We start from the raw sequence: 14,042 nt of genomic DNA on the forward strand, positions 1-14,042 counted from the left end.
TTTGTTATAAGATTTGTATCGTTTTCCGTATATAATTCCATAAAATACGATGTACGCAGTGTAATGAAAACAAGTTGAGGTCTTCACCAAAACAATAAATTTTGATTTATTGTAATCAATTACAAAATGCGTCTGTTTATGGGATTATCAGCTCATTTTTATTGTATATAACACGTTGTTAAATTCCAGTGGAATCAAATGTTACAACTATAATTTTATAACTGCCATATGGTATACTGTACTTACTTAAGATGTTTTAGATGATTACATTTTTCCTGCGTTCGGAACAACAAATTTTCCACACAGTGATGTATATTTAATGCAGTTTTAGTAATTGATTTATTACATTTAGAAGTAGGAAATGTTAAAGTAAAAGAAAAAAATGAGATAATGGTTTCAATTTATAAATTGTATGTTAACTAACGTAGTATTGTATTGAAAACGTGTCAGGAGTTTCCCCGCGTTCCAGATTTTTACTCTAACTTTAATCTTACTTATGTAAAGTCAATGTCAAAAGTTTTTATTTCTGTTGATAATGGCAACATGAAATAGGAAACGTCAATTCTTACATATCATTTTTCAGAATCGTATGTGTGTTCATAAGTATGTTTAAGGTGCGTAAAAGCAATCTCCCCCTCACAATTTAAAAATTACTTTAATGTATAAAATGAATTATGAGTTATGTGTATAAAATAAAAACAATTATGTAACGCGAAAATTTAACGATGAAAATATTTCGCCTCTGACGCGTTTTATTAATCTCGAGAAGTGTTACACTCCTTGAGTAGTGTTCACAGAATTTAAATTCTATTAACGTGTCAACAAATGCGAACACGTATGCGTCTACCGGGTGTTCTAGTCCGGATTGGAGCTGCCAAATAGCCCAAACTCTTGGCAAAGACACGACTCTGCTGCAGCCGCGCCTGTGCCCTCTAGCGGAAACATACAAGTAATTAGACCAGTTCTGCCAACATCTCACGTTGAAGAATTTCATTTCCAGCCGTCCGCGTTTAGCGCTTCGTTCCGATTCATCTGCGCGTCGTAAAGTCTAGAACGACACGGTTTAAACGTTTTCTTCCCCACAGAAGTCTCTGCGTTCTGGCTTGTGATGGAGACGTCGGCGGAGCGCCAAGAAGTGTTTATATCACAAGTAATGGCTTTACGCTTCGATTTTTACCCGTCCATCGAATACGTATGAGTTAAAGTCCATCCGCAGATGATGTATTCCATCTGCGTTTTAGCGGGTTACGGTGTACTTAACCTACATATTGGAAGATCTGATGTAATTGTCAATAACTAAAAGTCGTGACTGGTTATTGCAGGCCGTTTCTTTCGTAGTGTAATAGGTATTGATTACATTTGTATTGTAAAGTTATAACATTTTCTTTCGAGCAATTCGACACGCTTTCTTGGCGTTTTAATACGCCCGGTTTATGGTTGATTGCGAATAGCATGACGACCGTGGAGCGATCTTCGCTATAATAATCGGATAGAATGTTTAGCTTGTAAATTATGCGCTCTAAGTGACGATAGCGTGTAATCATCTGGATGGCACCAGTCCGGTTACCGGCTGAAGTATCAGCCGTTAAGATTATGGGAAGAAAATGGTAGGAAATTACTGCGCAATAGAATGGATAGCTTACGAAACAATCGGCTAAGTGGAATCGAAGGGCCGGAAACGCTTAAGCGACTATTAGACCGCATCCTGGGGAAATTGTCCAAATGATTGGTGGACATTACGGGAAGATCTCGGCGGTACAGTCCACCCCTTGTTTGTCCGCTCACCCCATTTCTTTGCACTCCAATCTTCTTACAACGGCTTTTCTTTAGCCGGATTTGACGTCGGATTCGTTTTTCACGCAGTTTTGTCGAGTTGGCGGATTTCAGAGTCGATTTATCCCGGATTGTCGTCGGTTGCTCCCCTAAGATAATCATCCCCTCTTCCCCTGCACTCCGCCGTATTAAACTCCCAATCTCCCCGTCGCATTGTTCCGTTTTGCTTCGATCATTTTAATATCATTCCGGCGCTGCGCTGGCCGTGATCAGACTCCGCCGGCATTATTGAAAAATGACTCGGTACGTTTGCTCTCCATTTTCGACTCCTTTATCGTGCGAGATTAAGTTACATGCTGTGCGAGATTTTATTAAGTTTCCCTTATTACGTCGTTGTTCGATATCGAATGCAAAACTCAAATCATTTCTCATCTGTAAAATCATAGTCTAAAAAACAAAATCATCTACAGCATTTTTATCTATATAAACTATAATTTAAAATTTTCTACAATTAACTATAAAATGTTTTTTATGACCAACTTATTAAACAGTTTTGTAATTAACTCATTAACGTTATATTCTTCATTGCCATTACATTTTTTTAAACTAATCACAACAGGAAAGGTTCTGCCGGATGCCAATGAAAATCCAATAACTTAGGTCTAAAACAAATCATTATCGATCACCTGAGATCGGTTAGTTAATTGCTATGCTTTATGACCTTCAGATTTAAGTGCCGTTCCATGGAATTCAATACATGGAGCAATACAGCAGCCGATGTTGTGGATAGTTCCGCATTGCTGTTTCCATGCACCTCAGAGCACAGGGTGCGGTCAGACGAATATCCTTACAATTTGATACAAAATTGTTTACCCTGGTAACTGATGGTATTATTTTTTTCCTACAGCAAAGTTCAGTCAGTATGTTGTTACAGGCATGCGCCGAATATGTACCCGATCTCAACGGCGAGTGCCGGCTTTAGAAGTCCATACCCCACCTCGCTGCCCATCACCAGCTCTAGCTTACCAAGGTAAGCTCTACACGTACATGTTGAGAGGAATTTACATGTGGTACAGACATGTTTACACCACTGTCAAATGTTAGATTTCACAACAAAGTAATGCTAATTTATTAACATTATTTATAGACACTCAGCATTGCAGATGATTTTCGCAATTTATTTGAAGCTGTAATCGTTTTAGATCAATTTCGTGAAGACAGAAAAGAACCTTCTTGATAACTCCAGAAAGAGTTACAGCGATTTCAAGTTGGAAATTCAGGCAATCTTTGTACCAGACCCAAAGAAAACTGGCGAAGATTAAAAGTTTGTATAATTATGACTAAAGGAAATTAATTCTTTATAGATAAAAACACATCATCCTCTGTTTAAAGTTTCTTACTGACGGTGGATGATTTGAAAGGATTTTCGGATTTCGGCCATGAGCAAACGTTATACTCATATGTGGTACACAAAAATTAATTTTTCTAGTTAAGTGTCATGCACAAACGGTAATGATTTTACCATCATCGGTTTTTCTTTAGGCCTCTTATTATAAGATGCCTCTAAATGTCCACAAGTTCTCGAAGAATGGTAAAAAGTGTTACTATTTTTCTCATCTTCAGAAAATAGATCTAAATAGGCTGTTCCCGATATTTTGTTTCAAATATGACATAAAACTGATCGTACTACCTTATATCTTGTGTTCGAACAGTTTAATATTTAATTCTTTTGATTTCTTTAAATAGTTACCTGTCTTCACGTAATTGATTTTTGAACTTATTGAATTTTTCAATTTCCTTTTTATCTTTTTTCCCATGTCTCTATATCACAACTCATTCCGTCCTACATTCCCATCGACTTCTGCCCACCTCAATTAGCTCTACCACTTCCTGATCGCTTTGTTGCCTGTTTCAGCGACTTGTACAGGTTCTCGCCGAGCGGTCTGATGGCGCCGCACCCCGGGCTCAGCCCGCACTCGCACCCCTCGCTTTCACACCCCGCTATCGTCACCCCCGGACCCAAGCAGGAGCTGCAGTCCGACCACAACCACCGGTGAGTCGATCCTCCCACATACATGATAAGTTTGGTAGCTTGGTCGTGGAAGTTAACATTTGAGAAGTTTCCATGTATTTCCACAAACCCACAGTCAACTACTTATGCAAGCCATGTCAAAAGTGCTCTCTTAGTTCTCAGTGTTACCTTTGATCTCTTATCCGGGATTTTACCGGGATTCCCTTCACTATTCTTGCACTTCCATTGCGACTTGATTCCTCTACTACACTAGTTTTTCTTAAGTGTTCTAATGTAGAGAAAACTAGTCTGCAAAAGTTTAAATGTGTTTTTAGCGTAGATACTAACTCGTCATTCGAAGTTATATGTTCCAACGAGAGACTTAACATTTTGGATCTGGGCAATTTTATTTCTCTGTTTTCCTTCTATATTGTACGTAAATATGTGTTTGTTGTTGATTACTGAATATTACATTTTACGGAGTCAACAAAACATAAAAAGCTATTGACAGACACTTAGTTATCGTCATCCTTCTTGTGTAATACATAGTTACAAGTCGTTACTGGCAACCGCGTCGGATGATTTTCTCGAAGATTGATTCTTTGATGCGTTTGTTAATTGATCAGATAAGTCGGTCTTGTTTCTCTGCTTTGTGCCAAAGGGTTGTCCACGTCGCTCTAGACTCCCGGTCAGGCCCGGTTGCCAGTTGACCCAGTTAACTGAGGAGACTCAGCAGTTCGGGAGCCAATTAACAAAGAGATGACGCGTACACACATGGTAGCAAGATGGCCGCGGGCTCGAGCGGGGGCGGCTCTCTCGAGTGTGGGGATATGATGGTGCACTCACGTAGGCCTACATTGTCCACGAGCACTGCAGGCCTGCACTGCGTGCATATACCAGCCGCTAATTGTGTAGGTGTCTTGATGGCCGTGGCTCGGTGAGGGGAGGGGAGGGAGGGGTGGAGCCCAGTGCATCGACATTACAGCGTGTCCTGGTGTATTTTGGCGGAATTGGCTAAATGCAGTTTAGTTTCTATCTTTTCTGTGTATTTGAAAAATATAGAATCGTAATTTACTGTAAATTAATAATTTTTCTTCAACTAAACATTTTGAAACATTGTAACACTCATTGATCATAACAGTCAATTTTTATTTTTATTTTAAGGATTATTTTCTGCAGCCTGTAGTCAGTCGGGTGGAAAAACTATCAGGTCTTTGTGAGTAGATTTTGTTAAAATAAATCATGACTTTGAAACTGTATTGGCAATAGTGGTTTTGTTATATGCAATGTTCGCTATGGTTAGAATGGAAAGTAACAAAATATGATTGTTGTGTTACAATGACACTACTGAATAGAAGGACAACTTTAATTCTATTTCTGGGGAAAGAACGTCATATTGCCTGGTTGAATTGCATTTGAACTCCAATGTATCAAGATTCAAACACTTCAAACTACTTATTTATTTTGTACATTTTACTCTAATGATTAGTTCTGAAATTCAGTAGAGGAAGACTTACATTAGAATCAACATCTATTAAACTTCATAATAAACACTACTTAATCGGCAACATGTTCTGTGGGTAACTCTACCAAACAACATTGATTCAATTTGGTAAATATCTACATTTATTCTTGATAAGTCTCAGATACCATTGCAATTGATATTTACTTTTCGGAAACGTTTCTAGTTATTACAAAACTACGTCTACTTCCGGAAAATAAATGGAGATTTGTGATTATTATTTATTTATATAATATATTGTCTTTTATCGTTAATACACTAAACAATGCGTTTCGTACTCTTAGTTTGAAAAATATAAAGAAGTTAAAGTAGTAAAGTTTGTTTTCTGTTCAACATAATTCCGTATATATGTCAGTTAATGGAAATGTTACTGTTAACTCTAATTAAAAATGGGAATGTGCCATCACAACAACCCTACAATTTTCAGGCGTTCACACACTTAACAAGTTTAACTTTAATAGTCGGTGTTACAATAATATAACGAGAATCAGCATGTTGATTTTGCTGTTACACTTCAACCCTGTTATCGCCTCATTTCTGGCTGACTTTCCTCGTCCTTTGTGGTTCATACAGTTTCCCAATTAAAAGTTAATCATTATCTATCTGTTCCTTGCCACTCTGAATTTGTCTTCTCGTGCTCCCGATAGGTTCCATAGAATTCACGGAATTACATACGAATTGTTAGCGTTGTCTGTAACAAAGCTTAGGCCATACTGTAGGTCGTATCGTGTAATTGCTTGTAACTCATGACGAGAAGAAGCCGAACTATGGGGAATTGTTGAGGGCGTTGCCAAAAAGCCGTTTTAGGGCGGTAATGCACTCGGCGCATTTTAAGAGAGAAACCCTGGAGTCGTCCCAGTTAGAGAAATCGTTATCTTGTTGTCAGGGAGGAGGGGGAGGGGGGTTGCTAGGGAGGGGTTATGGATAGTGACAACTATAATTGTCGGATTAGTTGCGTCAAAATCAGCAGATAATTTTGCGGAACGGCGCGCGATACTGCGTGCAATGGCACACTCGCTAACAAAACCGCGCACAGAAGAGCAAAGGAATTCTAATATGGGCATAGCTGCGAGATGAAATTAGCAGGTGGCGAAATCGACATATGGAGCAATCGCGTGTAAGTAATTGTAAAACAGCGAGCGGCTAACCACCTGACTGGCGCAATTATTCATTAACATTTCGCGATAATTCGGCCCGTAACGGGGGTTTCATAACCAAATATTATTACAACACTTAATTAATACATCGACAAAACTTAAAAATCTGTTTGCCTTTCCTTGTCTGCGTGGAAGGGTAGGGGGAGGGGGCGCAGCTCGCGGATTGGTCAGACGGTCGCGTAGCAACCCTGGAAGCTGGACAGGGAGGGGGAGTGGGGGAGGGGGCGTCTGAGCCTAATCGAACACAACTCCTCATCCTCCTCCATATTGGTATCGGAAAAAAAACGTCCCTCGCACAAGGCTATTTCAAGACTGGATTGGATATTTACGATCGATTTGAGGCGCTGAGCGGGGCGAGTCCGCCATGCTGTCCGCTCGTACATACAGTGTGTAGTGTGCGAGATGTAAGTTGTCCGCAGCGCCTCCGCCTGTCGGCCGATCACTGGTACATCTTGAGTTTCATTCCCGAGACGGGATACAATTGATTAGCTCGGGCGCCGTAGTGGAGAGTGGCGAGTGGCGAGCTGCCCATCCAACACTAAATCGTATGCTCTGATTCAAGGAAACTTTACTTACAGAAGTGAAGGTGAAGTTACGCTTTACTTACAGAAAGTTTGTAGATTGCACAATTCGACCATTTTGTACACTCTTAATCTGTATCTCTCACTGGATCGAAGGTGAAATTCCATAGTTGCAGAATCAGCGCTATTTATTTGCCTGTTTAAATAAACAATTCATTTCATTTCAATCAGCGCTAGACCCAAGGTTGTTAGCGTGGGTGACCTCTGACGGTAAATAAAATAAAAGGTAAAGAATATGAAGATTGACATCTTTGCGGCGTTGTCAAACATAGCTAAGACAAATATATAACGGGGCGTGGAAAGAAAAATATCTCAAATGAAACAGATGAATTACGCAAACATTTTACTGAAGTGTGTATTAAAAATATGTTCTCGAGATTTTCAAAATAGAATGGCCACACAAATGTCCTAAAATAAGTTTTGTGCGGACATTCCTGTCCTGCGGTTAAGTCGCAATAATGGGAATAGAAAGTCAAGATGATGTATCTAAATGGATACATACTGTGTAATGCTGCTTATTAAAACAAATATCACAACAAATCGAGTTATTAAGATTCAGTAGAATTATCCTCAGATATTTTTTCACAACTCTTACGGTCAACGTTTACGAATTCAAAAACGTTAGATAACTAACTCAATAATATTACTACATATTTTCAAGATTTGAGACTGTATGGAGTCGAAAATATACCGAATTTGAGTTTTTTGCAAATAACAAAATACTAAAAGCAACAGCTCAAATAGCGTTTGTTTGTTAGGGGTCCAAGTTGCATATAATTGAAACACAATTAAATTTTAATAGTTAGCTAAACTGTTTTATTCAAATTCACATATTATATTGACTTCTATTATTTTAACGAATAAATTATAAAGTTACAACGTTAATACGCATATTTAATTAAAGTTAGATATCATCCAACTGCAGCATTGTATAGGCCTTATATTGTGAAAACTCTGTAATTAAATAATTTTGTGTGATGGGAAATATTGTTATACTGTTAGGTTAGTAAATTGAATTACTGATTTGGAGAAACTCAACTATAGGTCTACTGCCACAAGAAAGTTGTAAATGTGTCAATACAGTAAATGTAGTTAATCTTCCTTTGAATTACGAAAGCTATAATATTGCGTACACATTGTTTAGAATGTCAAATATTGTATGGTGTTTTATCACTCACTGCAAAGACAGAATAATATTTCCTGTATTGACATATTATTTAAAATTTCCAATTTTCGGAGTTCATAAAGCTTCAACGGGTTTGAATGAAAGAGAGAACTGAATAATACCAACTTTACCTCTAATAAAGTGAAGTTGTTCATTTCACTTACACCCTGAAAACTTTTTATTTTAATTACATGTTGCATCATACTATTATATGATTTTGTTAGACTTATGCTTATCTATGCTTAAAGGATATAAACGCATGAACTGTTGGCCAAAACTAATCCAAGGTGAATGAAATAACCTTTCGTGATTGAAATGTTATATTTCGTGAATTAAATCGGTCTCAATTTCTTTTAAAAACTGTGCAAATATAAAAACCTACTACTACGCAGTTAAATAATTAGTGCACAATGTCGACAACACTTAATTACTGAACAATCGTGTACGTTTCATTGAGTATAAGCCAAAATTGCAGAGTTGTAGAGGTTTTTAGGAGAGCCCCAAAAAGCCTATATGCACGTTATAAGAACATAGTAGTTTCAAGACAATTAAATATTGGCAGAAAATTAAAGTGAATGAAACCATTTGAACTACGGGATTTTATTTTGTCTTTTGTGCTCTAAATGCGGTCTTAAAAATATTTTTATTTATAACTTCCACAGGAAGATATGTTAAGCTACAGATTTTAAGATACAAGTATTATGAATATTGCGTGGACTACAGTACTGTCTCTCAATATCGTCTCATCCTTTGCACTATCATCCTCCATAATTGATATTGTTTCCTGTATCACAACTGACAGCCCTGGCACGGTACTGTTGGGCGTCACATGTGTGATTATCACATCGATGGATCTTATGGCTCGCTTTGTATTGTATATATATACGAACACTGATCGTAACTTCCGTTTCCGCAGTGGACTCTTGCGTTTTATGCGTCAACAGCTTATACTAGAATATTTTGGTTGTGAGTAGGCTTTGATGTGAACCTATCTTTTCTGGCTAGCTACATTCTGGCATTATACTGTGTATATTAATGTAATATAAAGCCTAATAAAAAGAGGATTAGTTAAAGATTTTTATCGTTTGAGAAGTTTCCTGTATTTCCCCAAACCCACAGTCGAACTACTTATGCAAGCCGTGTCAAAAGTGCTCTATTACTTCCCAGTGTTACCTTTGATCTCCTATCCGGATTCCCTTTACTATCCTTGCACTTCCATTGCGACTTGTTTCCTCTACTACACTAGTTCTTCTTAAGTTTTCTAGTGTAGTAATGAAAACTAGTTTACAAAAAGTTTAAATACGTTTTCAGCGTTGATTCAAACTCGCCATTCCAAGTTATATGTTCCAACGAGAGACTTAACATTTTGAATTTGTGCAATTTGATTTCTTTGGTTTTCTTTTATATTGTACGTAAATATGTAATGTTTTTCATTCTCTTCCAAGTTATTTATTGTTGATTACTGAATATTACATTTCACGGAGTTAACAAAAGATAAAGATATAAAGTGGTGAGAATGTAGAAGTTAAATATTAGCTATTAACACTTCGTTATTGACATCCTTCTTGTGTTATAAATAGTTACAAGTCATTTACGTCGGATGATTTTCTCGTAATTTTATTCTTTGATGCGATTAATAGATAATTATTGATCATAGATTTCAATAAAATGTGTTTCAAACGCATTATTTTCGTTTTATAAACATAATATTAATTTTCCTTCTGTTTGAGTAATCCAACTAAATTTGCGTGGTATTGAATTTCCCGTCGAAAACTGAAACAATACTTGTATATAGCCTGGATAAATTATAACAAACAGGATTACTTATAGACACTCCTTGTCTAGAAGTGAGGTATTGTAGGATCGGTCAACAGAACTCTATAGCGTTGTCTTTATTCCATAAATGGTTGTTCCAAGGTCTGACCATAGGATGGCACTGTGAGCAGATGCTCCAGCAAACCTTCTGTTTCCTGTAGGGTCAATTACTTTATAACATTACTGAAAGTGGTAGTGCCACTATTTTGTAAACTTGATCCATTGCAGGTACTTTTATCCTGTTTATTATTCGTTTAGAGTTCATTACAAAAAATTCTAAATTCAAGACTTCAATTTGACCTTCTTCAAAATAGCTATACTACAAATTTCTGGTATATCAAAACATTTCTGTAAATTTTATTTTCCGAAGACTTGTATTAAACGTCCCAAACAGATTCGTTGATTATTTAAGAGTTTATACTAATTTAAACGTTCTCAGCGGATTCGTTACATTTATCCATCGGTTTTTGTAATCGACTAAGACGTATTTTATTCAATATTTAACATGCACCTATATTTTCGCTTTTGTGTAATTTACAGCATACTATAACCAGTATGTAAATATTTATAAAAAATACACATTAATATTGTTCTAAAGCCTTAGTGGGAAAAATGGAACAATTTTTACCATTACATTTTCTAAGAGTATTTTCCATTTGATCGATTTCCGTTGTCCTCTTATGGTGAGATAAGTGCAAAATTTCCTTGTAACTCGACCCATGTGTTTGTGCTACTTTTAATACAGTAATGGAGGAAGTAATTTGAGGTTTCCTAAATTTGTGCAAATAGTTAGCTAGGTATCACTACCATTGAAATTTCTTTTAGTGAACAGGATTCATTCACGCGTACAAGAATTCATTAATTTATACCTCGCACAGTCAAGTTACTTCACAGGATCTGGTGAAGTAAACTAAAAAATGGTGAAAGTGTTAGTTTTAACTCAGAAACTGACTTAACTACTTGAGGATCCTATTAGTTATTAATACATTCCATAAGTATTATCTCTAACGTGCGTAAAACGGAAGTAAAATTAAGTTGCGCCCAACCGACTTACTCTCACCTATGACCCCTTACCGCCTTCGTTAGTTTATGAGCCTGCTTTTAGCTAACCTTGTTTTTGGTAGCTTTATTATTCATCTTGTGTTAAGTCAAAGGTTTACAGTTCCTGCTTCGTTAATAAACTTAGTCGTGTCGGTAGGTATTGTAAAATACTGCTGGCTCAAGAAGCGCGTGTTCATTTGTTTACTTTAACATCAATATTCGTTTAAAAAAACATATTGAGTATCATAGTTTTTTTAATGGGATTGTTGAGAAAACGTAAATGTCTGTGGTCCATATTTAAAATTAGGTTATGTATTTTTCCTAAAATGGTGTCATGTTATAAGTATTGTGAAGCGGGAATGTTTTAGTAACCAAAGGGATTAATGAAACAAGTGAATAGATTAATAATAACAATAATGATCATTTATAAAGTATGCAATTATGGTTTTTATTATTTCCCTTAATTAACAAAGACTAATTTAATGTACCGGTATTGAAAATAACATAGAAATTAGTCGTATGCAATATTAATAGTAAATTAGTTATCTAGCAATGAAATTTGCAGTAAAACTCCCCTTTTCTGTGTATTTATTTATTTTTAAAGTATAATAGTTTATGTACATAACAGAACCTGTTCTGTTTTACATGTAGGCCTATGTTCACTATAATTGGTGTGAATGTTATAGAAACCACTTCCATTGACGTGGAATCGGTATAATTTATTATTATCTTTATTATTTTGTCAGTGGCGTCACAGACTCAAAACGATTGCCGACTTTGGAAGTAGTTAAAATTAGATTTTGAGGCGGTAAGTAAAGACTTAAAATGTCCGTATAGCAACAAGCGTTACGTTTCATTCGAATATTGTAGTTTTGATCAACATGTTCAATAAAAGTAAAAATAGTATATTTTTTAATAACTTAAAGAATTTTTGAACGTAAATGAATCATTTGATTTATGTTTCAGTACTGCTAAAAAACAAAAGGTATAAAAATCAAGTGACACGTATTTTTGTGTATGAGTTGTTTGATAACTCATATCTAGAGTTCACCGTCTGTTTAGTACACAACTTGTATGAAGCTAATTTTGTTATATCCGCGATTGCATGCAGATAAGGCACATTCGGCAGATTCAGCACATTCTGGCGGCCATCCGCGACAACACAGTAGCGTCGTCTGCGCTACCTACCGATATTCTCGCGTACCCTCCTGCATTCCATTCTTTTGCAGAACACATTTCTTTTATTTCCTAATTTGAAAGTTAACACACCAACGAATTTATACTACGTAGTATAATTCGTTGGTAAATACTACGTATGCATTTATTAATGGATGTAGAACTTGGGTTACTACATTAAACTGGTTCACTACTTGTGTGTGCTGTATTAAGAAAATGTCTATGCTTTTATTTCAGTTCGTATTTTAGAGTATATCGAACATTAACGTACTTATCGAGTCCAGATCAAAAAGTAAATCTTTCCCAACAATTTAAAAACAAAAATATGATATGGTTGTGCCAATAGAGGATGCCGAATAGCTTTGTTGTAAGTAAGTAACTTCCAGTTAATCATAGAGAGTAAAATTAAAATATGTCTTTGATATGAGTACTATACTGTGCAATATAGTACTGTTCACCTCGTACAGTAGAAACTGAGTAGGCTACTGTACTATGCAGTATACGTGTGTGCGCGGAAAATAAAGAATTCTTTATTGTAGACACCGATATTGACATTTTCATTTTAAGCTGTCCCTAAAAAAAAGAATTTTCTGTATATTTTGTCCTTATTATGATATTTATGTTATATAACTCAGTTTGTTACATAATCATGTTACTCTAGTTGTGTAATTACGCTATTTAGAGCACTCATATTGTATTGAGTACGATCTACGATTATTTAATACTTGGATTCCAAATCTGTTTAATATTGTGTGTCGGTAGTTTTAAGCATATCTGATCCGTATATAAGGAACTACAAGCCCGCCATTGTGCCGAGAGGCTGCAGTAAGTCTAACTCAAGCCTGGCTGTCTGCATTCTTAAATTTAGCATCTTGCCAGAGGTTTTAATGGGATCTCTGTTATTCACGGTGACATATTTCATTGCGGTGATAAATGTGGAGACCAACAATCAACTGTTCGAGTCGGCCGGCTGGAGACCGTCCAGGGATGCCAACATAAACACTTCACGATATGAAAACAATCCTCCATTCACCGTTAATGAATCAGTGTCGCCAACAATCTCGCGCGACAAACTGTTATCCCGGTTTCGGGAAATGCCTCCTTTATCGGCCGACGCCGATCTGTTCGTTAGAAACACAAGCGTGTGTTGTTTAGGTGGCAACACTGATTAAATTGTAGAACAGCTGTTTCGTCCCACTTATTAAACACGGACAACCGACATAATTCACAACACACGCGAGTGAAAAAAACTATGGGATTGAGAGACACATCTGAGTTAAATCGGTACAATAGAAAACTCTAGGGCTAGGTGCATTTAATTTAAGGTTAAACTATTCAGATTGCTCTACATACAGATCCGCTAATCTAAAACGAATCACTAAGTAAGGTTTCATCTTATAGTAGCATACCATTAATAAATATCTACGTGTGGTTGCCATGTTACTAACTTCTATCGTGATTCGGTCTGTCTGAATGGACAAAATAAAACAAAAAACAAACCTTGGAAACACACAATGGCCTTGTTAATTTTGTTTGGTTCATGTCTAGGACCATTCTGAAATAAAAATACTTGTCATCTGATGAATAAATAATAAATTCGTCGTCACAATAGCCTAGTGGAAGAGAATAACTATAGTAACCAATGGATAACTTATTATAGTTAGATATGTGAAAAATAATTCTTTAGTTTCTAGTCGAAAGGTTAACTTCATAGCACCATAGTCTATTATTTATTGGGTGAAATTAATGAGGCAATGCTTTTGACTTTAAAGAGTGTTGTTGTCAAGGTAACTATAAGTTA

General features: G+C 36.3%; 1 protein-coding gene across 4 annotated transcripts in view; it reads left to right on the forward strand.

The window, feature by feature from the left end:
- The window catches only part of LOC124359738 (tigger transposable element-derived protein 5-like), a 59,525-nt gene that overhangs the window by 27,573 nt on the left and 17,910 nt on the right, over window positions 1-14,042 (forward strand). For all 4 annotated transcript variants that reach the window (XM_046812734.1, XM_046812735.1, XM_046812732.1 and 1 more), the window contains exons 4-5: window positions 2,708-2,803; window positions 3,689-3,826. In XM_046812734.1, the coding sequence (XP_046668690.1) occupies window positions 2,708-2,803; window positions 3,689-3,826 (234 nt within the window). The remainder of the gene's footprint in view (window positions 1-2,707; window positions 2,804-3,688; window positions 3,827-14,042) is intronic.

The sequence above is a fragment of the Homalodisca vitripennis genome, chromosome 4, assembly GCF_021130785.1.
Source record: "Homalodisca vitripennis isolate AUS2020 chromosome 4, UT_GWSS_2.1, whole genome shotgun sequence".
Taxonomy (NCBI): domain Eukaryota; kingdom Metazoa; phylum Arthropoda; class Insecta; order Hemiptera; family Cicadellidae; genus Homalodisca; species Homalodisca vitripennis.